Source organism: Sycon ciliatum, chromosome 12 (assembly GCF_964019385.1).
Source record: "Sycon ciliatum chromosome 12, ocSycCili1.1, whole genome shotgun sequence".
Lineage (NCBI taxonomy): Eukaryota > Metazoa > Porifera > Calcarea > Leucosolenida > Sycettidae > Sycon > Sycon ciliatum.
Window position 1 is genome coordinate 27,755,931 of NC_088654.1, and position 26,968 is coordinate 27,782,898.

The window sequence follows — 26,968 nt, forward strand, 5'->3', positions numbered from 1 at the left end:
GAAAAAACACTGAATTTCTTTATTTAGTGCTCTACTACGCGAAATGTGCTATTATCTCTCCTTTATTCACTTCTTTCGAAGGCGATAAGCCAGACCGACCGGGAAATATTTCCATGGGTGGGACAGCAAAAAGAAAGTGAAAAAACAAACAAAAATAAATAATTTGATAACCGCAATCAATAAAACTAGCTGAACCGACATTTGTGTACTTTATTCATGCAATGTAAAAACGGTGAAGACGATGTGCAATAAAACGATGAAAATATGAAGAAATGGTGTAGGGAAAAAATATATGGATTCAAACAAGTTTTCGTACAACACTCATCAGGAATCGTCGTTGTACTAAAGGACACTGAAACAAAAATTGAACTATTATAGAAAATCTAAGTTACAGAAATAACACTAAGAGCAACAACAGTGAAATTTACAAGTGTGAATTTTAACAATCAAAGCGAGAAATGAACAAAGGAGAAAGGAAGGAAAGACAACGTGATAACACATAACAGCAGTACATTACACCTAGAACATTAACGGCCAAGCTTGGCCGCACTAAACACGACACGTTACTTAAACAATTTCAACCCAATTATACTATCTTTCTGTACACACAAATTAGGCTTGTACAGACGCTGATAGATAGCTTCCAACACTTTTAACTGTAGTCCATAACCATGACGACCACGGCACAATACAGTGAACGAAGAGTCGGAATACGAATTGCAACAATCAGGACTAGCTAGCAGATGATTGTACACTGAAGACTTGCTACCACGAAACCTACGCACAACACTAACACTCTCACCGGCATTCTCACCATCACTCCCATCACTGCTCTCCGACTCACTGCTCCTTCCGCCGTCCGCTCCATCCTCCGCTTCCTCTGTACTCTCTCTGTCTCGTCCATCCCGCCTGACTGGGTCCATTGAAGTCAACTCGGCCGTCACCCTGCTATCACATCCCTCCCTTCGCCCTTGTCCGCTGAGTGCGTAGCTTCTGTTGTAGTTGGCTGTTGATCGTCTTGGTCTTTCAATTGTGGGCTTGGATGGTGGATTAGTTGTGGTTGCTGTATATTGCGTTGTTGGTGTTGGTGTGGGAGCTACTGATATGCAAGGTGGGTCTTTTTGAGTCGGCATTTGTAGTGTTAATGCAGCTGTCAGTGTTGCTCGTGGTCTCCCACTGGCAAGCTCCACCGCCGCAAGAACCGATGGTGGAGGATCAGGAGGAGGCAGTGGGACCGGGACCGCAAGCGGCACCACCTCAGCCAAAGCCGCCGGGGGCACTGACGAGGGAACCACCGACGGCCGGAGCAAAGGCGGCGACACAAGCCGACCCGATGAGCCACCACGCCCATTCTCCTCCCCCACCGCCACCAGCGACGGCGGAGCAAGCACAGTCCGTGAGCCAGGGTCCGCGGGTTGTGTAGGCAACGGCTGTGTGGTTATTGGTTGTTTTCTAGGTCGCCCTCGCTTCGGTCTTTGTTGTTGTGCGCAAGGTGGAAGTATGTGACCCGGTCAGGCGGGATGGACGAGACAGAGAGAGTACAGAGGAAGCGGAGGATGGAGCGGACGGCGGAAGGAGCAGTGAGTCGGAGAGCAGTGATGGGAGTGATGGTGAGAATGCCGGTGAGAGTGTTAGTGTTGTGCGTAGGTTTCGTGGTAGCAAGTCTTCAGTGTACAATCATCTGCTAGCTAGTCCTGATTGTTGCAATTCGTATTCCGACTCTTCGTTCACTGTATTGTGCCGTGGTCGTCATGGTTATGGACTACAGTTAAAAGTGTTGGAAGCTATCTATCAGCGTCTGTACAAGCCTAATTTGTGTGTACAGAAAGATAGTATAATTGGGTTGAAATTGTTTAAGTAACGTGTCGTGTTTAGTGCGGCCAAGCTTGGCCGTTAATGTTCTAGGTGTAATGTACTGCTGTTATGTGTTATCACGTTGTCTTTCCTTCCTTTCTCCTTTGTTCATTTCTCGCTTTGATTGTTAAAATTCACACTTGTAAATTTCACTGTTGTTGCTCTTAGTGTTATTTCTGTAACTTAGATTTTCTATAATAGTTCAATTTTTGTTTCAGTGTCCTTTAGTACAACGACGATTCCTGATGAGTGTTGTACGAAAACTTGTTTGAATCCATATATTTTTTCCCTACACCATTCCTTCATATTTTCATCGTTTTATTGCACATCGTCTTCACCGTTTTTACATTGCATGAATAAAGTACACAAATGTCGGTTCAGCTAGTTTTATTGATTGCGGTTATCAAATTATTGTCTCCTCGCCGTGTGTTTAAAAATAAATAAATAAATAAAACCTAAAAACCAAAGGGACAAGAAATAGTTGAAGGAAGAGGAAGAAAGGAAAGAAACTCAATCCAAACTCCAACATCAAAACAATAATAAAGAATTTGCAGCGACAGGCAAAATACATCAACCAATGAAGGGAGTAACAAAGGAAATATCAGTCTTTATCAGTCGTTATTCAAGTCTCTTAGCTATTGAACATGCAAACGCAGCAGAGGTGCATCTACATGTTAAGGATAGTTCTTAGTATTTTAATCGAACCTTGTATAGCCTCCTGTTGCACGATAGCCAGGTCTCCTCCCTGCACAGTCCGAAGGCATTGAGGAGTCTCCCTCACCAAGCCTCCCAGGGCACCGACAACCACAGGGACCACGTCAACCTGGGTGAGGGACCAAATCCTCGAAATCTCCCGCTTCAAATCATAATATTATTTCGAGCGCTTTTCAGCCATTTTCTTATTGATGTTGTTATTATTATTATTATAATTATTATTATTAGCTACCAGTACCACTACCATGACCAGATGACTACTACCAAGAGTCCATAACCCAGTGGGTTATGGACTCTTGCTCCTACTGGCACTACCGTATTTCCCCGTAAGTTAGTACGTACATGTATGATGTACTAACTTTCGAACTTAGCAGCCACAGGAGTACTAACTTTCGAACTTAGCAGCCACAGGAGTACTAACTTAGCAGCCACAGGAGTACTAACTTAGCAGCCACAGGAGTACTAACTTTCAGGGGTGGTACTGGCACTTGTGCCAGTGGTTGTGAGACTTGCCCACTCACCCCCACCGTTAGGCGCTGCATCTGCCGCTAGGGTTTATCGGGTGTTAGCGGCCGTCGTGAGTTCCCTTCGGGAACGGATACGATAATTTACTTATTAGGGAGGTTCTGCTATACGTGAAACGTAGAGAAATCACGTAGAGAGCAGGTGTCTGGGTTAGAGTCTACGGCTTCGCGTGTTTTGGCTCCAGATTTCTACGCGGAGATGGGGTTCTCTACGTTGGGGCACACGCAGAGAAAATGCGTACGGATTTGCTGGGTATCGATCAACTGCATGCAGAAAACTGCCAAATATGGAAGGGAAAATTCCCAGTACACATTCCACGTGACTTCTCTATGTGAAACGTAGAGCAGAACAGCATTTCTTTACGTTACGGGAACGCGAAGAAAGTTCGCGTGATTCTTTGCGTCGCGTTCCCAAAACGTAGAGCAGAACCTCCCTATTTACTTACTATCTTTCGGGGAGTACTTTTTTTATCGGGGGTAAATGACACGCAGTGGGAAGCCTGCGCAACTCTCGTGTCCGTGCATAATGATCCAGTCCCTCCTCCTCCTCCTCTCTCTCTCTCTCATCGGAATTCGATATCCATATTACGCAAAGCGTCCACCGTCCCAATCAGCTGAATAACTAAGAACGGAGAGCGCATTTAATTTTCTAATCTCTTTCCCCACAAATTCATTTGTACATGTATGTACTGTACGGTGTCTGTACATGTAGGACGGGTACGAACTACTATCTTTCGAGGGGAATTGTCTTTCGGGGTGATAACCTCGGCAATGGAAAGTGTATTTTTTATAGGGGGGTACTAAGACATTGCCATTGCCATTGGGGAGAACTACACTCAAACGTCTCTTATCCGGACGCCTCAGATACGGGCACGTCTCTCTACCGGGCACCTTCAGCTTGGGTTCCTATGGCAAAAATGCTTCGAATTTAGGGGTTTTGAACTTTTTTTTGTATGCGCAAGTGCTTATTTGTCACTGCCAACCTGTGCAATCCACACAGTTTAACCAATGGATTCTTTTTGTATCCTGAACATGTGCAATATGTGTAAATTGAACCTGTTCAAAAATGATATGATACATGGTAGATGGGTTACCTTGAGATACGGGCAAATCCGAGATACGGGCAAATCCGAGATACGGGCAGTGCCCGGTCCCAAGGTGCCCGGATATGAGACGTTCGAGTGTACTTACTTTAACGGGGAAATACGGTAGTACTACCGGTAGTGGCTAGTGCACTGGCACTGTACCAGGCATGCATTGTTATGCATGAAGTGCCATGAACATACCACCTCATGCATAACCATGGATTCCCGGCATGCAGCACACACCGGTCACCGCGTACTACCTTACCTAGTCAGCGTAGTCTGATGAGTAAAACTAAAACCTGGCAGCATAATAGTACTGTGGCGGCTTGGCCAGTGCACTCTCCGGGTAGTACAGTGTACTACCCGGTGTAGCCATGCCCATGCCCAGGCCATGGTCCGAGCGACGTAGGGTAGATGTAGATCTGCATGTACCGGTCCAGGCAAAACTAAAAAAAAAAAAAGGGCAGGGCACTGACAGTCTGACATGCATCATGCATACTAAAGTATAATGGGCCTGGCCCGGCCCTGGCCTGGGAAAGCATACAACAAGTCATGTACACTGCACTGACAAGTGTACAGACTCAGTGAGCCGTGAGGGCGGTGCAGCATGCTGCCTAGCATAGCCGCTAGCCTTCCCTTTGCTGGCGCTGGCGTGTGCACGAGACGGATGATCTGATTGTGTACAAGAGCAAGAAAAAAATTTCAAAGGCGCTCGTCCCGATGTGCATTTTTCGTGTGCGTGTGTGCATCTAGATTCTTGCTGCTGTGAATCGAGCTAGCCTAAACTGAACGTCCGAGGCATTCTTGTGTGTTGGTGTGCTAACTTCTCCTTGTAATGGCTACTTCCCATTGGAGCAGAACTAACGGCCATCGCCTTGGTGCCCCAGGGGAAGACGAATCGACGGCAACGCAAGAAACAGCAGCAGCGAATCCGTCATCCTCTCCGCACCGAGCCAAGGAGGAGTGCACGCTAACAGCGGAGCGTCTCATCGCTGGCATCCTATCGTACAATCTGGAGCAAGCGGGCAGTGTAGATCTACCGGAAGGCCTGAGAACGCGAGGCGAGGCCACGGCCGCCGAAGTCACAAACTCCACGGCAAACGCTGCTGCTGGTGTACAAGACGCAAGTTCATCAGCACGACAACAGCCAAGACTGGAACGTGAGCAGCCAGTAGTAGCAGCAGCAGCAGAAACAGTACGACCGCCGCCTGGCAGCAAAGGTAGCAATTTATATCTACTCGTGCTACACCTGACGAAAGACGTTCAGAGAAAATACGATGGCATGTTTCAGAATATGATGGAGGAGCTGCGCCCTTCGGCACAGACTGCATATCCGCAGTTTCTTGGTGTGACGGAGGGCATGTTCCGCGAGGAGATCACCTACGGTCGTATTCTCGCGCTTATTGTCTTCTGCAGCGAGCTAGCGCTGTATTGCATGGAGCAAGCGAGTCTAGGTGCTGAGTTCATCACGAGCGTTCTCGCCTGGTTCGTGCGCTATTACGATGCGAAATTAGCACAATGGATGGCGGAACACAACGGTTGGGTAAGAATTTTTGTATGTCGTGGATCGCTGTGCGGCGTCTTAGCGCGTGTGTCCGGCGTGAGCGCACCGCGCTTGTCTCTGCGTACGTGTTTGTTCCTTGGCGTGGTGGTCAGCGCCATTGTTTGTGCGTTGTGGGTCCCTTGCGCCGTTATCAATGAATCCCATTAGTAAAATGCAAAAAGCTTGATCATTGAAAACAGAAAATATTTTTCCGTAAAAAAATATCGTTGTTACGTAGTTGTTTGCAATGACATCATCATGCGGATGCACCTTGTGACGACAGGTGCTGTGTAGACGTACAACAGTGGTGTAGCGTGTTTCTAACGTGCACCTCTGCAGACTAGACCGTTCAATCACAAAGCTTGGAGTTACGAAAGAAAAGCTGCCCATGCACTACAGTGGAGCAGAGCTCTGTGTATGTTCGGCACATTGAACACTGCACTGCAAGGATGCTGATGCAATGCATAGCCATGGGGCAGAAAGAAATCCGACCCTCGAGTCAACAGCAGTGCCGCTTTTCCATTTCGATTACATCATGCACGGATGAAAAACCCGTTCGAGGGCCGCATGAACATTGGCACTGCTTTAGCGTGTGGGTCGGTCTGCTTAAGCGTGTGGGTCGGATTTCTTTAGGCGCGGCTGTAAGTGTATGTGTGTATGAACGTAGCGGTAGTCATAGTTACAGGCGATGGTATCGTGCTGGAGCTGCTGTGTGTCGCATGCCAGACGACGGCATGTCTACACCACTGAGAGAAATGAATCCGTATCCAGCCGCGTTGTTCTGCAACATGCGCCTTGACCACTACTAGTAGAGTAAAGTACCGCCAGAGCGTCCCACCATCTCATCCGTTCGTGGTCGTATTGTGGAGGTTGTCTGCTGTCTGTAGGTCATACGACATGAACCTTGTACACATGTAGCACGTTCTGCAGTCAATCCGTACCTTCGAGAGGACACAAGCTCCACACAAAACCTGCCAAGCGTGACCTTAGTACACTAAGGTTCTCACATCGTACAAACTTCGTTGCACTCTGCCATACGATTTTCCTTTCTCTGGCTGTAAAATCAAGGTGGGGCGCTCTCGCGAGACGGGGCGCTCTGGCACTACTTTACGGTGGTACTGCACGTTGTTCTCATGGTACAATGCAAGCCTTGCCTAATACGGTAAAACCTGGTGTAGGCGACCTCTGGGTTTAGCGACCACCTGGTCTTGACGACCGTTTTTCCATGCCCCATCAGTTCTACACAGATAGTGTGGGACCTGGTTCTAAAGACCACCTGGCTTTAACGACCGCTTTTGCTTGCACCGTGGGGTGGTCGCTTAAACCAGGTTTAACTGTAGGTAACATGTTTTCACGGTGACAGCGTGAAACAAGGCGACGACGCACTAGTGTATGGCAAGACCGAAACTCTACCAACCGGTTTATGGTCGTGGTCAGGTGCACTGTTTCCCATACAGTGCGTTCTCGCCTTGTTCACGCCGTCACCGTGAAAACACGCATTGTTCCTAGCACCTTTCTCAGTAGGACTGTGTTCATAGCAAGAACATATCTTCCATGCACTTGGCGGCTGCGATTGTCTTGAAAGCTGTTGTGTGGAGAATATTGTTACAGGTCCAGCTTGCCAAGCATGTGGCTAAGTCACTTAGTCATAATATGCTTGGCAAGCTGAAATTGTTGCCTGAAGCTACGGTTAGGGGACGTCTCCCATCTTTGCCTAGACCATAGGACTGTTACTGTCGAGAGGTCTACCCCCATTGGTCTTAGCTGTAGTAATATCAGGACCGCCAGAAGCAGTTTTCACCTGGTCCGGCCATACCTAATTCATGGCACGGTAGCTACAAAGTTGGTCCGGTGTTAGTGTTAATCAGACTGACAGGACAGGTTCCGGCTGGCCTGAATGTGACTGCATGTAGGGAAGTCTCTACTCCCCCCCCCCCCCCCCCCCCATACACATGCATTGCCATTGGTCTAAGCTGTAGTAATGTGAGTGTAGGGAAGTCTGCCCTCACCTGTGTAAACTGTTACTTTCTGCGGCTGACCAATCGCCTGTGCCTGTGGCTGTGGTCTAAATGCTGCACCTGACCCATCACACACACACATACCCAGGTTTATCGATGACATCATACCCAGTATTCCATGATGTCATGATGTAGTCCCCTGTGTAGTGTGTATGTGGGCAGGCTGTGTAGGCTGAGCAATATAGCTAGAAAGCAATGTGTCTACATGAAGTCTGCTTTGAACCCAAACACCAGAGTGAATAAATGATTGCATACATGGTACATGTCGTGCTGCACACATGCAGTCTGAACATTCCCATGAACACCCAGTCAGTACTGACACTACACTCTGTGTCACTGATGTGTCTTGCCTAGTGGCAGTAGTGCGTATGCAAACAATGTTCCCATTCTTGCACGCTTCCTTCCTGGAGCATTGCTGTTGCTCAGCATTGCTGCTGCTCCTGCTGCTGTGAAGTTCACATGCCTATAGTTGTCTGGGTGGCTGACAGATGTGCACATGCATGCATGCACCCATGCACACACACACACACACACACACACACACACACACACACACACACACATGCGTGCATGCACCCATGCACACACACACACACACACACACATGCGTGCACACCTGCCAGTTTATGGGGCTGTACTGTTGCTAAAACACCACGACTTCTGCACTAAAAGCTCGCACATGGTGTGGTGATGACAGAGAAGGTGTATGTGTGTAGGGGGGGGGGGATGAGTAGCAGAGAATGCAAGCATTCACAGCATGCATTGCACTGCACATGTCATGATGTAGCCCCCCCCCCCCCCCGCCATGTGGATGGATGGGGGGGGGGGGGGGGGCTACATGTAGCAGGGCCTGCTCTAGACATTCAACACAGCCCGGTCAGAGTGCACCTGGCGCATGCAGGCCAGCCAGGTCAAGCTGGGTCAGATCATCCGGCAGAAAAACAACCAAAAAGCCTGCTCAAAACTTGCAACTGTGTCAAAAGCTTTATAGCCTATAGCCAAAGTTACGCTTTTGACTGCCTGCCCCGTCGACTTTCAATGTCCTGACTTCTTGCTCGCCGCTGGCCAGATCGCGCTCGAACCAGTTGACCCCAGGCCCAGTTGACCCTGGCCGAGTTTCTGTCGCTTGTAGACTGTGTGTGTATGGTTGCGCTAGATTTGCAACAGATGGGGTCCGCGAGTCGTAAAATACCGGTATTTTAATTTTTAGGAATCCATTGTCAGTTTGAGACATTTTTCAGCCGGGTCAGACTGGACCCGGCGTTATCTGTTCAGCCAGGTCGTGCAGTTCCCCAGCCGGGCGCGTGACCCGGCTGACCCGGCTCTCCAGCAGGCCCTGATGTAGTAGCAAGAGTGTATGACTGCCCAAGAGTGTGCAACTCCGCATATGGGGTCTCTGACAGCGAAAACTCACATCATGTGTCTCAGGCACGTTTCGTACTGCGTACAAATGAAGGATAGCGTGCGCGCAATCCGAATGTCTGCCATGATCATGCTGGGGATTTGCAGTGAGTTTCTGTCAGAGAGTGCTTTTTTGTATTACTCCGCTGCTTGCTAAAAACGGGCTGGAAACGTACAACTAGGACACTGCACCACGTGATGTGAGTTTTCGCCGTCGGCGAACCCCTTAGAAAGGGTTCAGGAGTTGCATACTCTTGGGGGTTCTATACTCTTGGTAGTAGTGAGTGCAATGGTCTGGGAAAATGGGAAAGTGACCAACCAGTGCAGCCTGTGTTGTATTGTATTTTATTATTTTACTTGGGCATTCCCAACAGACCCTAAGGTCTGATGTTACAGGGTGCCCAAGATGAATGAAATTGTGCTGTGTTCAAGTGTGAATAGCCACAACGTGTGACGAAGTGTGCTGGTGTGACGAAGTGTGCTGGTGCAGATTCCCCGGTGTACATACGACATACAGTCAGACCTCGCCTAACCGCACACATCCATTTTCCACAAACATATCCGGATAGGCGAGGGAACCGGATCCCGGATAATCGAATCGGTAACCAGCTATTTTCTTCCGGATGGCGAGGGATCCGGATAACAGAGGATCCGGATAACAGAGGATCCGGATAACAGAGGACCGGATAAACGAGGACCGGATAAACGAGGACCGGATAAACGAGGACCGGATAACAGAGGATCCGGATAACAGAGGACCGGATAACAGAGGATCCGGATAACAGAGGATCCGGATAACAGAGGATCCGGATAACAGAGGATCCGGATAACAGAGGATCCGGATAAACGAGGTCCGGATAAACGAGGATCCGGATAACAGAGGATCCGGATAACAGAGGATCCGGATAACAGAGGATCCGGATAACAGAGGATCCGGATAAACGAGGATCCGGATAAACGAGGATCCGGATAACAGAGGATCCGGATAACAGAGGATCCGGATAACAGAGGATCCGGATAAACGAGGATCCGGATAAACGAGGATCCGGATAACAGAGGATCCGGATAAACGAGGATCCGGATGACAGAGGATCCGGATAACAGAGGATCCGGATAACAGAGGATCCGGATAACAGAGGATCCGGATAAACGAGGATCCGGATAAACGAGGATCCGGATAACAGAGGATCCGGATAAACGAGGATCCGGATAAACGAGGATCCGGATAACAGAGGATCCGGATAACAGAGGATCCGGATAACAGAGGATCCGGATAACAGAGGATCCGGATAACAGAGGATCCGGATAAACGAGGTCTGACTGTACTGACAGACTGCTTTCAAACATGTTCAAACTTTTTTTGGATGTTTCTAAGCCCTCGGGCATCACCAGCCCCTTTGCACACCGCTCTTCGCCATGGATACGGCCTCACACTTCCTAGTCCCAATGCACCCCCTCACCCACCACTGCCCCAACCCGCCCTCATTCTCCCTCGTCCATTGGCATTACACACACTCACTTACCCCTACACAAGTAACCCCTCGCCCACCCTAACCCTAACCCTAACCCTAGCGGACCCTAACCCTAACCCTAACCCTAGCGGACCCTAACCCTAACCCTAACCCTAGCGGACCCTAACCCTAACCCTAGCTCTAGCGGACCCTAACCCTAACCCTAGCTCTAGCGGACCCTCACCCACCCTAGCTCTAGCGGACCCTCACCCACCCTAGCTCTAGCGGACCCTCCCAGCCCCAATACACCCTCACACGCGCCAGCCCTAATGCCACCCCTCACCCACGACAGCCCCAATACAACCTCACACATGCCAGCCCCAATACACCCTCACCCACCCCAGCCCTAATACACCCTCACCCATCCCAGCCCCAATGCACCCTCACCCTCCCCAGCCCCGATGTACCCTCACCCACCCCAGCCCCAATACACCCTCACCCTCACCCACCCCAGCCCCAATACACCCACCCCAGCCCCAATACACCCTCACCCAGCCCCAATACACCCTCACCCACCCCAGCCCCAATGCACCCTCACCCACCCCAGCCCCAATACACCCTCACCCACCCCAGCTCCAATACACCCTCACCCACCCCAGCCCCAATACACCCTCACCCACCCCAGCCCCCACCCCAGCCCCAATACACCCTCGCCCAGCCCCAATACACCCTCACCCACCCCAGCCCCAATGCACCCTCACCCACCCCAGCCCCAATGCACCCTCACCCACCCCAGCCCCAATGCACCCTCACCCACCCCAGCTCCAATACACCCTCACCCACCCCAGCCCCAATATGCCCTCACCCGCCCCAGCCCCGATGTACCCTCACCCACCCCAGCCCCAATACACCCTCACCCACCCCAGCCCCAATGCACCCTCACCCACCCCAGCTCCAATACACCCTACTCTTCCTCGGCCATTACACTCTCTCATTCTCCTCAGCCCCGAAAACTTCATTCGACGACCAAACACTCGGGCCATCAGGGTAACCGGTCTCTTTCTGTTTCTGTTTCACATGTGCTGCTGGTGTTGCTACAGGCTGGTTTCGAAGAGGCCTTCTCCCGTTTCATCCCTCAAATTGGAGTTCAAGACGAAAGTGGCCAGATTATACCCTACGATTCTGTAGAGGGTCCACGGACTAAGGGGGTGTCATGGCGAGTCGGCATGGTCGCAGCTGTTGTCGGTGCTGTTGCCATTAACTATTTTTTGTCAGATTAGCAGGAACAGGGGGTGGCAGAAAGGGTGTGCGTGGGTGCGTGTGTGTGTGTGTGTGAGAGAGAGAGAGAGAGAGAGAGAGAGAGAGAGAGAGAGAGAGAGAGAGAGAGAGAGAGAGAGAGAGGGATAGAGAGAGAGAGAGAGAGACAGAGAGACAGAGAGAGAGAGAGAGAGAGAGAGAGAGAGAGAGAGAGAGAGAGAGAGAGAGAGAGAGAGAGAGAGAGAGAGAGAGAGAGAGAGAGAGAGAGAGAGACAGATTGAGTTCCGGGGAACATTCCAGCTTCAGTGACAGTAGTGACAGTGGTGGTCAGAGAGATCGGCCAATGAGAGTGGCGGGCATTGAGTGATGATTAGTGCTACGTTGCTACCATTCTGCAGTACTCACCCCCCCCCCCCCCCCCTATATCTCCAATACTCACCCCCTATATCTCCAGGACTCTAGTTGCACGTGTCCTTGTGTACATACCCGCCGTGCTAATCATATCAACTGGCACATGCAATAGACCATGATCAGCAGTGGATGACTGCTGCTGGGCTGCGTCTTCTGCCGCTTTTGTCCTTGTTGTTGCTGTTTTTGGTGCTGTTGTTGTTGTCGTCGTCGGGGTGTTTTTGTTGTCGTTGTTATCGTTATCGTGGTTATTGCTGTGGTGGTTGGAGGCAGTGGTGGTGGTAGTGTTTTTGTTGGTTTTGCTGCTGCTGCTGCTGCTGCTGCTGCTGCTGCTTCCGCTGCTCTCGCCTTCACTGCTATTCACTGCTATTGTTGGTAGTGGTGCCGGGGTGCATGCATGGTCTCCTAGCTCTCCCACTCGGTGACACCAGCGACAATCAGGCAGCTACAACCATAGGCATAGCTGCGTTGCTGCTTGCGCTGTGTGTGTGTGTGTGTGTGTGTGTGTGTGTGTGTGTGTGTGTGTGTGTGTGTGTGTGTGTGTGTGTGTGTGTGTCACTTGTCGGCCGATACCGTTGAGCTGAGAATTTGTTGACTTGATTTTCTCCAGCACATCATCTTTACATCTGCACCTGTTCATTATCCACAGCTTTTTTCAGAGTAGCTGCTTAGTAGCTCTACCGTATGCGCACTAGTAGTATTGCATTGAGCCGCGCTGCATTGCCGCCGTGAAGTTGAGCCGATGATATTCCCGGTCTTCCTATCATTCCTGCGCCGTGTGTGCGCTTGTACTATACCCGTTGCCACGTAGTCACATCCATTAATCTCATGCACATTGAGTGCTCAAGGAGTTGTGTTTCCAGAATACGATCCAACATGCTGCCTGCCCGGCCATTACTCACAATACTTTGCACCACATATTGAGAGTGGCTCTTTCTGTTGATATGATAATTATGCAACTACTTGGAACGTTGTGTGAACAGTGCTTTGCTGTGGGAGAATGTGTTATTGCGGTGCCCGCGTTGTCATGATAAAATGGCTTACTGTCGGATTTCGTCATGTGGTTGGGTCTGGCCGTGATGGAGTACTAGCTTACTCTTGCCTGGCGGACTACAACATCAAAGTGTTGTTGGATTTGCTTGTGTTTTTACTAACTTTTAGGTTACATTCTTGCATGTGTGTGTGTGGGGGGGGGGGGGTGCATAGGTAACTGTCTTGGCTGTTTTATGCCAATGTACTCAGTGTGGTGTAGACCGGGTGTGTATTGGTGGTCGATTCACATGGCTTCGCCAGTTGTGTGGATTAGACAGTTATCTGGCGCAAGTCTTGATCTGTCTCATTCAGATCTTGTTCGCTACCGTTGCTATAAGAGAAAATCTGTGGGTGCACATCCAGTGCATTTGCAGATTTGCGTGCTTCTCTTGCGATGGGCGTATACATGGTACATGGTGTGTGTGTGTGTGTGTGTGTGTGTGTGTGTGTGTGTGTATGTGCATGTGTGTGCGTGCAACATGTGGATGGTACGATGCAGCCCAGAACCGTCCGGAGTGGCGTGCCATTGCCCGTCGACCACCCAAGGCACCCTCTGCTGCTGGCTACGGTTGCGCCTGCGGCTGCATGTTCCGTCGAAGCGGCGACCTGAAACGCCATCAGTCATTCTGTCGTGGACTGGAGAAAATAACAATGCGCTATCATTGCTACGCAATGGGCAAGGTCAAGGCGTGTGTGCACGCATACTGGCTATAGTGTACGGTGGCCATCGGTAACTGTCTCGGCCGTCCTATTCCGATGTGCTCTGTGTGGTGTACACCAGGTGTGCATTGGGGATTGATTCACATGGCTTTACCAGTTGTGTGGATTTGGTAGTTATCTGGTGCTAGTCTCCATATGTTTCATTCGGATTTCTGTTGCTATAAGAGAAAAATTGTGGGAGCACATCCAGAGCATTTGCAGATTTGCGTGCTTTGATTGCGACGGGCATACAACAATGCACATGTACATGTATAATGGTACATGGTGTGTGTGCCGGTATGTGTGTTTGTTTGTGCGTGTGTATGTATGTGTGTTTGTTTGTGCGTGTGTATGTGTATCTGCTCAAGGGCATACATGTAGATCTAAATGTAAGCCTGATTTTCAGTGTACATGTACAATCATGACTTGTACATGTAAGCCTGGTTTTAGTGTTGACACACATACATGTAGAAATACCTGGTTTGAATAGAAGCATGGTGTGAATATGCCTAGCCCTCGCACCAGCTTCTACGGGAATAAGCCCGGGGTTAATACGCAACAATTACATTACGGTATGTCTGATTGCCATTCTGTGATCATGTCTGATTGCCATTCTGTGATCATGTACGTCATGTACATTGTGTATACTGACATGTCATGTGCACATAATCATTGACAGGCAGCCTGACCTGCTGTGTAGTGTGTACTGCTGACTGTCAGCATTGCATATTGATGTCACAACAATGATGTCACAACAATGATGTCACAACAATGATGTCACAGGAATGATGTCACAGCAATGACTCTTGAAGTATTGAGTCTTGAACACTACAATGAGTGACTCAGTGACTCCAGTGAGCAGTTCCTTGAGACCTTGACACTAATGAGTACTAAATGGGTAATTCTGACTATTGGACAGCAGTTCTAAATGCACAAAAAAAACTCAATTCAAAACAGACAACACCTACACCAGTTCACCGCACCACATGACACTTGTTCGAAATATGATATGAGCATCATGTACAGTGCATACTTACAGTCGACAGTCATGCATATTGCTGTTAGATTGACAGCATGAAGTAGGGTGGAGGACACTGTTTCATGCTGTCAAACTAACAATACGCGTGAACTATAACAAGGTTTATCAGATACATGACATGTACTGGTTTTGAACCAGTGTTAGCCTTAGGTTATAATAATACGTATAGTCATGTGAAGTGTACATGTAAGCTGCACATGTACACATGCATGGTGATCTTCGGCAATCGATCTACATGATTGTACAGGTGGATTCCTGGTAATTCGAACCCCAGAATGCCAGGAAAAAACTACTAATAATCCGGACATTCTAATTATCCAAATGTGTACATGTACCAACACCGCATTACGTATGTCAAAATGCCCCGGGCATGGACACACAGAGTTGCACTACGCACGTCAGGCACAGATTTAGGGGACACTGAACTGCCTGCGCATGCACAAACCAAACTGATTTGCAGAAAATAAAGTGAACTTCTATTTAATATTATGCTTTGCTTACTTCGAATTATCAGCACAAATCCCACACACGTTCTATGTAAGTGGATTCCGTGGGACTTCTAATTAACCGGACATACCCAGTTCGAGGTTCGAATTTTCAGAAATTGTTATACGGAAATCGTATTGGTAGAAATCGGTTGCAGAAGAAACTCAGTCTAACTTATGTTCTATAATTTAAGCAATATTCCAATTATCAGGATTCCACCTGTATTTTGTTCGGAACATCCCTAGAATGATTGGAGGGTGTTTCCCGCGTGCACCCAAGCCAAGTTCGCGAGCCAGTGCAGGGGCGTCGGAGGGTATTTTAGTGTGTACGGTCAGCCATCTGAAGTACAATTCTACTCTTGCGAGAGTGGTGGCTAAGCAGAAAATTTTGGAAATTTACATCCCAGATGAGCAGTGTATTTTATTGATTCACAGGGTACCTGGGGCATGACGTGGTACGGTCAATACCGTAGTGACCGTACCGTGTCCGACGCCCCTGCAATGAACGCAGTGGATTCCGTTCCTGCCCGTCGTCATTAGACGACGGGCAGGAACGGATCCAGTTCCATAACCTTCGGGCAGGCAGGACCGCGCTTTCCAGCCCGCGCAGTTTGATCTGTCATTGGTCGACTCCAAGGCGACAATCACGTGACATACGGGAACTAACTTGTTTCTACTGGTATGCGCTTCACTCATCATCAGAATTATGTCATCATCAGAATCATGTCATCATCAGAATCATGTCATCATCAGAATCATGTCATCATCAGAATCATGGCCCGTGCAGTATTTACATGTAATGATGTATGTACATACTCAGTGGATCTCACCACACCAGTAACCAGTGACCAGGTGCACCATGCCGGTAGACTACACGACGTGCATGTACATGACTTTTGAAGTCTTGTACTAGTACTAGTAGTAGTTGCTCTCGGGCAAGTGCCTCACTGCAACCCTGCACTCAGCCTCGGGACAGGATAAGAAGTCAGAACAGGCGAACGGAACTGCTGCATGTACATGCATGCACATGCATGCGGACAAAGACACAGACTGTCAGTCATTGCATGCATAGCGTTACCGTAATTCCACGCATATACCGTATTATCTCTAATATAAGCACGGTCCTTTATTTTTTCAATGTACCTCCGCCCCGTGCTATTATTGGAGACGTTCCTTTATTAGAGACTGTTCCATTATTATTTCAACCTCTTTTCAGAGGCTTGTTGCCATGCCAAATTCATGTCAGACACACACATTTCAGGGTTTTTCGCCGGTACAGATAATGAATTTACACAGTGTGCTTATAATGGAGACTGAGCACTTTATTTTTTGAATGCCACCCCAAGGTGTTCTATTAATGGAGACGTGCTATTATTGGAGACTGTGCTTATATTAGAGATAATAAAGTAAGCCCATTAGCCCATGGGCTTATATGTGAAACAATGCAGTTTGGGGATTAAAATAATATCCAGTAAAACATGTTAGTTTTTTAGCCCATGGGCGAATATTCGAATTTTGAAGGTTCACGAAAAGTACAAGTCCGTGGTCATAGTGGGTCTACCAAACTCTACTGGTAAACTGCACTGACCTGCTGTACCATGGTAGGAAGAGTCCATATTGTGAAAAATTCTACTTGACACGCGAGTTGCATTTGTGTCTGTTTATTAGCCCATGGGCTTATAAACGAAGGTTTATATCCGGATATAGGCCCATTGGCTTATATGCGCGGAATTACGGTATGCACTCAGCACAGACTCACGTCATGCACGCACGGACCACACACTAGTCTTTGCTTGCATGCCTTGTGAGGCTGCTGTAGCCATGGTAGCTGTAGCCATGGTAGCTGTGCATGTCTGTGCATGTGGTGGAACTGGAACGTCAAGGATCGAGGAAGTAACGGTTACGTTGTTGTTGTTGTTGTTGTTGCTGTTTGGCTTTATTTAGACAACAACAACGTTACTTCCTCGATCCTTGACGTTCCAGTTCCACCACATGCACAGACGTTAGTTCGAAGGCAAGTATTTTTTACTGAAATCACGCGCTAGAACATTTTAGCCTTTGGGGATCCGGGACGGATGAAGGGTTTACACACCGGTAGGCCGTAGCCGGTAGCCGGTAGCCGGTAGCCCTACACAACCCCACACATACACTGCTGGCAACTGAAATCCGACCCCCTAGCGTCTCGTACGAATCGCTAACGCGGCTAGCGCACCGCTAGGGGGTCGGATTTCAGTTGCCAGCACAGTCTGTAGTAATACCAAGAGTACATAACCCCCCAGAGTGTGCAACGCCGATCCAGCTGTGTGTAGGGTCTTGGTCGAGCGGAATCGGATCTTCTGATGTCATGCGTACACTTCACACCAGCGCAAGGCCGGTCTCGAGGCAGGGCACCATTGTTTTTGATCCAAGAGTACCCGCGACTCCCCGGGTTCCCCTCAGATGTGTACGGTATTATGACGCAAAGATCCGATTCCGCTCGACCAAGACCCTATGCAGAGCTGGATCAGGCGTTGCACACTCTGGGGGGTTATGTACTCTTGATAATACTAGTACACTGTACTATTATACAGTGTACAATGGTTGTACATGACTTGTATTGATTTTCGGAAGACAACGGCTCGGGCTGCTTTCTTATCACCCAGGCCAGGGAGTCGTAAAATACCGGGGTATTTTACGACTCCCTGGCCCAGGCCCCTTTCTTTGAAGACATCTTTTCTTCTTTCGCTTTGAGAATCTGCCATGCCCGAAAATGGTGACTCAGACGGAGAGTTATTCGCAGCAGAAAGAAACCACTAAAAAGCAAAATAATTAATTCAGAATGTTGCTGGTACAGTACTATAAACTGATATTACTTACTTGGTCAATGTTGGGAGATGATTGCCAGGTACTAGGTACACAATCATGTACATGTACGTACAATCGACCTTCTCGAGCAAAGGAAAACCCGATTTCGGGTTGGTATACACTGTTATAATTATCGAAGCTCGAAGCTCCGATACGCAATCGAAACGACTCCCGGTCCCTGGTAGATCTACGATCCCTTGCCTCGCGTGATACATCATGTCCATGCTCAGAATACCGTGTCCATCCAGTCATATCCTTTGTGTCCATGCACCCGTAAACATGGCAAATCAACACGTTGTCTACCTTCACTTCAGGCTTCATCACCGTCGAGACGTCGAGACGCAGATTTTGCGTACATCACTACTATCATGTAGCTCCTCATTCATCAACCAGTACGCAACTATTACTTACGACAAGTACAGACCCAGGTCTCTCTGGGCCGTCTGGCCTGGCCTAGCTGGGTAGGCGCAAGTGCCAAATACTGCATCTGGCAGGCACTGAGATTTCGATCGGCTGGAGACTGGACTCGCAGATCTACGAGTCGTAGTCGTAGTACAATGTAGTGTCAATCTCGTGCATGCACATGTCGTTTCTTTGATTGATCGGATCGCTCGCTGGCTGAATACGGCGAGGTCGGTGGTGAGAAAGGCGTTGAGTCCTTGGACTCGAGCTTCAATCGCTCAGGAAGTTTGTAGATCGCACCTAGTGTTGGGGGACGGCGGCAGAGGGTTCCATTTGTCAACACTCTGCACCGCGCTGGGCGCAGCCCCAATCAGGTGATGTTTATCGCTGCGGCATTGGAACAGAAGGCATGTTTTCCGCTTTCCGTCGCCAATGCCCGCTAGCATGTAACACCAAAGTAAGTGCTGCGAGAAGCAGTTTGAAAAAAAACTTGCTTCTTCCTGCGTTCATCTGATCCGCGTGCTCCTGCGCTAGGGACATCGTGATAGTGTCGAGCTACCGTGCATGTTGTGCCGTGCATGCAGCACGCTGCAAAACATCCTCCGCTCTTTGTAGATAGCGACGATGGCTGTGGATAGCGTGGAGCAGATGGATGAGATTTGCATCATTCTTCCAACTGGCCAGAAAAAGTTCGTCTCTGGTCTGGCGTACGACACTCGCTGCTCGGATATAGTCGCTGCTGTGCTGGAGTCTGTTGAGCTGCCAGATATGCCGCTTCTCTACCTTTGGGAGTGCTGGCAAAGCTCGTCGCGACTCGTAAAGGATGACGAACCAGTGCTCCCCCTGCTCGCACAGTGGGGCGAGTTTGTCGGAGATGTGCGCTTCGAGCTGCGCCCGTTATCCTGCGTCGAGGCGCGCAGCGTGCGCTGGCGTCGATCGGTGGAGCGGTCGAGACGGCGGCTGGCGCTCGGCGTGAAGCATCGCAGGAAGCAACAGCAGAGCGTGCGCTACGCGTCGCGACACGTGTGGCGATGTGTGCAGCGGTGCAGGTCTGCGTACTGCCCTGTACGCGAAATGCGGGAATCGCTGGCTGAATCGTGGGGGCTAGAGGAGGAAAGACTGCAGGCGAAGATCGACAGTCTCATTAATCAGGAAAGGGAACAGCTGAAGAGAATACATGAGATGTTTGACGAAGAGTTTGCCCTGCAAGAAGAAATAGTAGACGCAGAGGGTGTGATTCAGCTGATACCGTACAACGAAGATGACGACGACTTGTTGGAACTAACGGCCAGTCCAAGGGACCTGGCCTTGGACACCGCAGACCCAGCCGTAGCAACGGCGGCGACTGACCTTCAGGACTCCGCTCAAGCGTTAAGAGACGAAATTGCTGCGCTGCACGAGCAGATCAAAGTGGAGACGGAGGCGCTCGCACACGGCCAACTCCAGCTGGCCTCCCTGGGCGACGAGATAGTCGCCGTGGACGACGACTTGCGAGTGGCGTCCAAGGCGGCGCGGAGAATGAATGATGTCATGCTCGACGCGGTGAGGGAACGGACGGGTGAGCTGTCGCTGGAGAGTAATGAAGGCGGTGATAGCAGTGACGGTCTCCGAATACCTACTCAACATCTAACCGCGGTGAACGGCGATACACCAGCCAAGGTGAACCCAGTCAACGATGCTATCGCCAAGGCAGTCCCGGTCAACGATACGCTTGCAAAGATGACCCCGGTCAACGATATGCTTGCAAAGATGACCCCGGTCAACGATACAATAGCGAAAGCAATGCCAGTGGAAACTGCAACGGCAACTGTGGTTGCAGTCGAGGGCACAGCGCCGATTACAGCCGCAGTTCGAACATCGCCATCGTCCTCGCCACCACCAGCATCACCGCCTACAGAACGACCTCCTCCGCCGAGACGCTCGTCATCGCACGAGAAATTCCGTCTCTTGCAGGAGCGACAGGGCAAGAAGGCAGCAGCACTGATGACATCATCCATTGTACCATCAGTGACATCATCAATGACATCGTCAAGACCGGATTCCAGCAGCAGCAGCAGCAGCAGCGGTACTTCGGTCTCTCTGAATGATTCTGGCAGAGGCAGTGGCTGCAACGAGGGGCAGGCGGGGACAATGGCGGCAGTCGTTGGCGTAAGGCCGGCCGCCGGACACAGCACTTCTACTAGCAATGACAAACATCTCCAGGAGCAGGAAGAGCAATCGTACACACACGTAGATAGTCTAATACTCCATCAGGGCCGGCACCCAGCTCAGAATGCCAACAAACGGAAGCAATCGGCTAGCAGTAATAGTAAGGATAACGCGCCGCCGTCTGACGCAACCACCGCCGCTAGCAGTGCCCCACATCCCGCTACCAACACCAGGCCATCACCAGCGTCAGACACAGCCGCAGTCCGACCGCGGTTATATGCCGACGCCAGTGGCAGCAAGCAGGCAGCAGCGACGGCGAACGCCGTCACCAGCAGCAGTAGTGGAAGCACGCCTTCTGCCGAGACGAGCCGTAGAGCGAACAGACCTCCTCTAGTGAACCAACGCCCTGTCACTACAACTACCACTACTGCTGATGTGACTTCTACCACTGCCAAGACGACAGAGCACAAAAAGACGCTGCCGATACCGTCGCAGAAGAGCCGAGCAGCGTTTAGCGCACAGTACGCGCTCAGAGCGTCAGAATACGGCGCTGACCTGGAGTACGACGAGGATGACGGAGTGAACGGAAGTTTGGTCTAGTCTTGCTCGGCATTACCGACTGTGTGGGGTTGAGTGTCCTGCTGTCTGGCTACACTGGTCAGAACCGTGTGTGTGTGTGTGTGTGTGTGTGTGTGCACGCACGCTTGAGTTTGTGTTCTGTTATATTTGAATGTGTGGTTCACCGGGTCAGTCTCTCTCTCCCTCTTTCTCTCCCTCTCTCTGTCTCTCTCTCTCTCTCTCTCTCTCTCTCTCTCTCTCTCTCTCTCTCTCTCTCTCTCTCTCTCTCTCCTGCTCTACGTTGCCCTGGATACATATATATCTCCGGAGATAATCCCTACTCTATAGACCTTGTTGCCAAGGTTATGCGACTATGGCACAATATCATTCGTTGTGGAGTTGACGCAACATTCTGAAGTATGATCGCTACAATATGTCCACGGTTTTGTGCCGAAATCATACCATTTCCTCGCCAAACCCTTGATTTTGAGCCGCCGGCCCACACGCAGTATTTCGTCACAGGCGTCCAACAAATCATTCCAGTGGTCATCTATTTATTCGCCACCAGTCATACTATCTCACTACCATGCACCCCTCTCGGGGGGCCCTTGCTTGCTTATTAGTGCATCCATAAGCAGCAGTTCAGTGTTGATGATCCTTTTTAGCGGTATTTTAGTAACGGGTTTTATTCCCGGTTTTGTTGAGCGGATGCAGTATCTGAATGTTGATTGTCTATGGCAGCTATTCTGCTGAATTCATCTCACAAGAGCATCACCTTCACAGGGAAGCTAAGTTATTGTATTCAGTCAAGTACCTCAAGTGTTTCGATACGACTACAGACTTCATTTTCTGGCTCTGCTTGGTGGACATGTCAGTGTAGTGTAAGCGTGTTGTCTTTAGACGCATCCGCCTGCTATTGACGGGATCTCTCTCTCTCTCTCTCTCTCTCTCTCTCTCTCTCTCTCTCTCTCTCTCTCTCTCATCACAGGCGTGACGTTCTTATGCATGAACCACATGGCATGTTCCTTGTGGCATACGCATGCTTGAAATGTCTGTCTGCTACTGTCCTGGACATGGAAATCCAGTAGAATGACCGGGGCCGGCGCCCTCAGTGCGTACGCAACGTAACGTCGTTGCACGCAGTGTCATGCTGATCCGATTCGACCAGCGCGCTGCATGCACCGCATATGTACCGCTTACCCACGGCTGCATGGCCAGCGCCCTGGGGCCGCTAGACGCGCCACCGGATTTCCATGTCCACGACAGTATTATAATTTCATGCAGTGGAATATTAGGAGGTTATGATGAGTTCGTAGTTAGCAGTTACTTACACCGTTGCACTGGTCATGCTCTAGCCCCGGACCGGACCGAGGAGAACGAGCATAGAAATACTACAATGTGAAGACTTGGCCTCTGTCTGGTGTGTCCGTTGTGTCTGGTGTGTCCGTTGTGTCCGTTGCCTGTCTGGTGTGTCTGGTGTGTCCGTTGTGTCCGGTGTGTCCGTTGTGTCTGGTGTGTCCGTTGTGTCCGTTGTGTCTGGTGTGTCCGGTGTGTCTGGTGTGTCCGTTGCCTGTCTGGTGTGTCCGTTGTGTCTGGTGTGTCCGTTGCCTGTCTGGTGTGTCCGTTGTGTCTGGTGTGTCCGGTGTGTCCGTTGTGTCTGGTGTGTCTGGTGTGTCCGGTGTGTCCGTTGTGTCTGGTGTGTCTGGTGTGTCCGTTGCCTGTCTGGTGTGTCTGGTGTGTCCGTTGCCTGTCTGGTGTGTCCGTTGCCTGTTGAAACCACACCGAACAGTCAGTGCCGGGATGGCTGGCCGGATACTCCGAGATCATGCACGGTACGGTCTTGACTCTGGAGCGCGTGCGTGCACACACACACGCATAAGCGAAAAGGAGGAACTGACCAGGATGCACCACACATACGGTACGCGTAGAGCTTCATGCAGGGGCCTTCCGAATCTAAGTTGGAGAGTGGCTGGACAACTACATAATTGCACATGGGCACACTCGCATCGGGGTATCAGGCGGATAGTACAGAATTACATCTTACCCCTCCATTCCCCCACCAACCATCACCACCCACTCAAGCTGTCCAGATATTAAATTTTTTAAACATCGTTGCATCGCCGGTACAACAGAAAGTCTTTTCGTATCATAATTAAAAAATCTCTGGAAGCAATGAAGGACGTCAAAATCAGGGAGTAGTAAAATACCGGTATTCTACTACTCCCTGGTAAAAATGGTAGAAGTGAAAAATAAAGCAGAAAAGAGATTTTGAAAATGGCAATACCAGTATGCACGCGCAGTGGCCACAGAGGTGGAGATGACAACCAAACTTTCAGCGGTTAGAAAAGTGCAGAGTACGTAGCATGATGCCACTAGTGCTAAACAAAGGTCTCCACACACAAACACAAACACACACGCACACACACACACACACACACAGACATGCACACACATGGGCGCATGCCCGGATCTCCAGTAGATAAATGTATTGACGCTCGACAGACACGCCTGACACAAGGAAAAGTCAGGACGGAAGACGTCTGCGAGGCAGAAGACCAGCTACCCGGACAAACAGCGGCAGGACAAGAAGCTCACCACGCACACTCGCACAAGACAGCGTCAACACTCAAAAACATCGAGAACAATAGGAACAAGAGCAAAGCAGACGAAAACAAGTCCCCGCCTGTGTGGCAAAAGCGGCAGTGCACGGCAATAAGTTAACTGTTATCAGGAGGAAACCTCTCGACCACACCGGCTCGCGTGATGTGTAGGGGTGTGGCACTGCTCAACGCACCGTGGAACGACAAGAGAGGACAAGTGCTTGCCTACGAGCGGCTTGTGCCGCTCGGTGAATACCACCAGACGTTCAACAAGTGCGCGACATCACAGCACACCACATCATGCGGACCACACGGATCAGGATGGCAGTAGCAGCGGGGCCGCAGCAGCTAGTCGGGTTCGGGAATACGGACAAAATCTCGGTATAAATAATAGCATGGGGTGAGAACGATTATGAAGGCTAGAGCGTACCCTGCTGTCGTGCCGATCATTGCCATAGTTTCCTGCCTGGCGCGCTCTTCTTCTGTCAGCTGCGATTGGCCCTTGCCAACACCTTCACCGTAACACTTGCAGAATCCAAGCTGCACGCAATAATTATGATGGTTGCACGTGCACACACACACACACGCCCGCAAGCGTGCGCATACACACATACACACGCAGGAACGCGTGCACGCAGGCACACACCACACACACACACACACACACACACACACACACACACACGTGCACTCACGCAGGCACCCGCCCACAAAAAAACACATGATAGGAGCAAAGTAGGATTTTGGATCTACTATGATCAGATTTGCTTCAGCTAAACCCTTGGCTTCTGCAGCTGGAATAGACACCACCCCTCCTGCCTCTACTCAGCAGTACGCTTAGGGGTCACCGCAAAAGTTGTTTGTCGTCCCTGAAATGAACATACTGTCAACTTCGCTAATAGCGACTGCGGATATACCGACAATTCGCGAATAACGACAGCATTTCCATGCCCAGAGCAAAGTCCCATCCAACTGTCATACATATAATGAGATTTCGGGTATAACGACACTTCGCGAATAAGGACACTTTTTTGATGCCCCGCCGAATGTCGTTATAAGCGAAGTTGACTGTAGTTCACTTCGTACTTGGAGCCCTTCCCCTCCCCCTGAAATGAAGGCAGCTTGCTATGCTGGACGACGGAAATTGCATGAACATGTGTTTTGTACAGCGTAGGTCGACTTGGGATTTCGGCTCTCCTCCCCCAATGAATGATGTTGGTTTCAGGGACGGCAAAGACCTTTTGCGCCAACCCATTATAATCACATGTTATGTCCAAATCTCCATCCTTGACATTGAGCACTCTCTGCAGCTAGGGGATCAACGGGTTGTTTTTATTTGTATAACATCTCAAGATGCATATTCAGAAAACTGCTGCAAACCCTGGGCAGGAAAATCTTCAATTTGGCCAGAGAGTCGTCATCGTACTGGTTTTTGCTGTGAGCCTCCCATAGGTGACCATAGCGTCAGTGGTGCAAACCTGCTTTTGGCTGCTTGCAAGTTTCCTGTCGGCAAACATCCCAGTCGAAGCCGTGTGCTTCATTGCAAGTTGCTACGGTTGAAATGTCCACAAATTCAGCGACTGCAGCCCTTGCGACTACTCATATGTGATAAGCAGTTTTTGGCTGCGAGAGACACAAGGCGCATAAACTACCCCCCCCCCCCCCCCCCCTCAAAAACTCATTGTGAGTAGTGCTTTCACGCTTGCGCCTGTGCGGGCGCCTGCGTGCACACACACATACACACACACGCGCACGCAAGCAGCGTAACAACATTCAACGCCACCACCACCAGCGCCGCCACAGTGTAGAAACAAAACAATTGCAACAGCTGGCAGTATGTCACTTACCCATCCGCCTAGGTTGATGAACGCCTTCTTCCACTCTGTCACTATCCACTCGTACACACATTCAGCCGCAGTCCTGGCTAACTGCAACACGTCAGCGCCGGCGCGCGACTTGCGAAATATTAGCAGTGCACAGAAAGCTACGAACGACACGAGGTGGTACCAACGAAAGTTAGTTCCTCTGAACCTGTTCCAGATTTTCCCGATTGCGTCTCTCAGCTTGTCGACCCGATAGTTCATGAGAGCGGCCACAGCTTCCTCCAGTTCCTGGCGATGGTCCCGGATTAGATCACCTACAACTGCGATTAGCATGTTCACAAGGCCCGTCTCTTTTTCGGCACCGTTTCCAGGCTCTGCCGCGTCTGCTTCGCCTCCATCCACAGCGTCTTGCCCATCGCCACTGCCCCCAGCAGCAGCACTTTCAGCATCTCCACCACCAGTTTGACCTCCGGCGACTGGCTGCCTCGCAACATCCTCCACCGAGTCAATGAGTCTTTTCGCGATCACTTTTATCAGGGATTTCTGAACTACATCCACGAAGCTAGCATCGTTCTCGGGATCCCTGAAGTGGAAATCATCACCCGTCGCACTAGCCATTGCTAGCAGCTATGGTCAGATACGTTGCTTCTACTCCACACGTCTTACCGCGACCAGCCTTTCTCTACAAGTACAAGACTTAGTCCTCTCCGGTTTTATCTTCTCGGGTCTAGCTAGCTACATGTAGCTCGGCGCACAAACTAAAATTTCTAATTCTAGCTCTCGGTACAAAAAAGAAGAAGACTATTTGTACAGTACTACTAGTTTGATGACTCACAAGACCTCACAACACAACGTCACAGTAGTGAGTCAGGCCGCAGGCCAGGCTCCACTGACTCACTTGTGAGGTCTGCATTCGCCACTAAGGACTAGGTGTAAAGGCATAGTGGTGGCCTGCGGAAGGATATACTGTAGCTTGTGTGTTTCTGAACAAGTGATGCTTGTAGCCTGTATGTAGGGCCTGGTCAGACTGCGGCAAAATCGAAATAATCCTAGGATTATAATCCGAATCTCCATAGTAACTTG

At 50.0% G+C, this 26,968-nt stretch overlaps 3 protein-coding genes across 3 annotated transcripts; 2 read left to right on the forward strand and 1 right to left on the reverse strand.

Annotated features, from left to right (window-relative positions):
* Positions 1 to 4,870: 4,870 nt before the first annotated feature.
* On the forward strand, positions 4,871 to 13,229 carry LOC135828203 (bcl-2-like protein 1). Its single transcript, XM_065340657.1, has 2 exons — positions 4,871 to 5,720; positions 11,691 to 13,229. Exons 1-2 carry the CDS (start codon positions 5,013 to 5,015, stop codon positions 11,868 to 11,870), a joined length of 888 nt encoding a protein of 295 aa, XP_065196729.1. The 5' UTR covers positions 4,871 to 5,012; the 3' UTR covers positions 11,871 to 13,229.
* Positions 13,230 to 18,937: 5,708 nt separating this feature from the next.
* LOC135827850 (mucin-5AC-like) lies at positions 18,938 to 22,307 on the forward strand. The gene has a single exon (XM_065340281.1). The coding sequence runs from the start codon at positions 19,381 to 19,383 to the stop codon at positions 21,502 to 21,504; it is 2,124 nt and encodes a 707-aa protein (XP_065196353.1). The 5' UTR covers positions 18,938 to 19,380; the 3' UTR covers positions 21,505 to 22,307.
* Positions 22,308 to 23,547: 1,240 nt separating this feature from the next.
* On the reverse strand, positions 23,548 to 26,688 carry LOC135827820 (uncharacterized). The gene is made up of 2 exons (XM_065340249.1): positions 25,910 to 26,688; positions 23,548 to 24,602 (listed from the first exon to the last, which is right to left on the reverse strand). The coding sequence occupies exons 1-2, from the start codon at positions 26,501 to 26,503 to the stop codon at positions 24,411 to 24,413; spliced, it is 786 nt and encodes a 261-aa protein (XP_065196321.1). The 5' UTR covers positions 26,504 to 26,688; the 3' UTR covers positions 23,548 to 24,410.
* Positions 26,689 to 26,968: the final 280 nt, after the last annotated feature.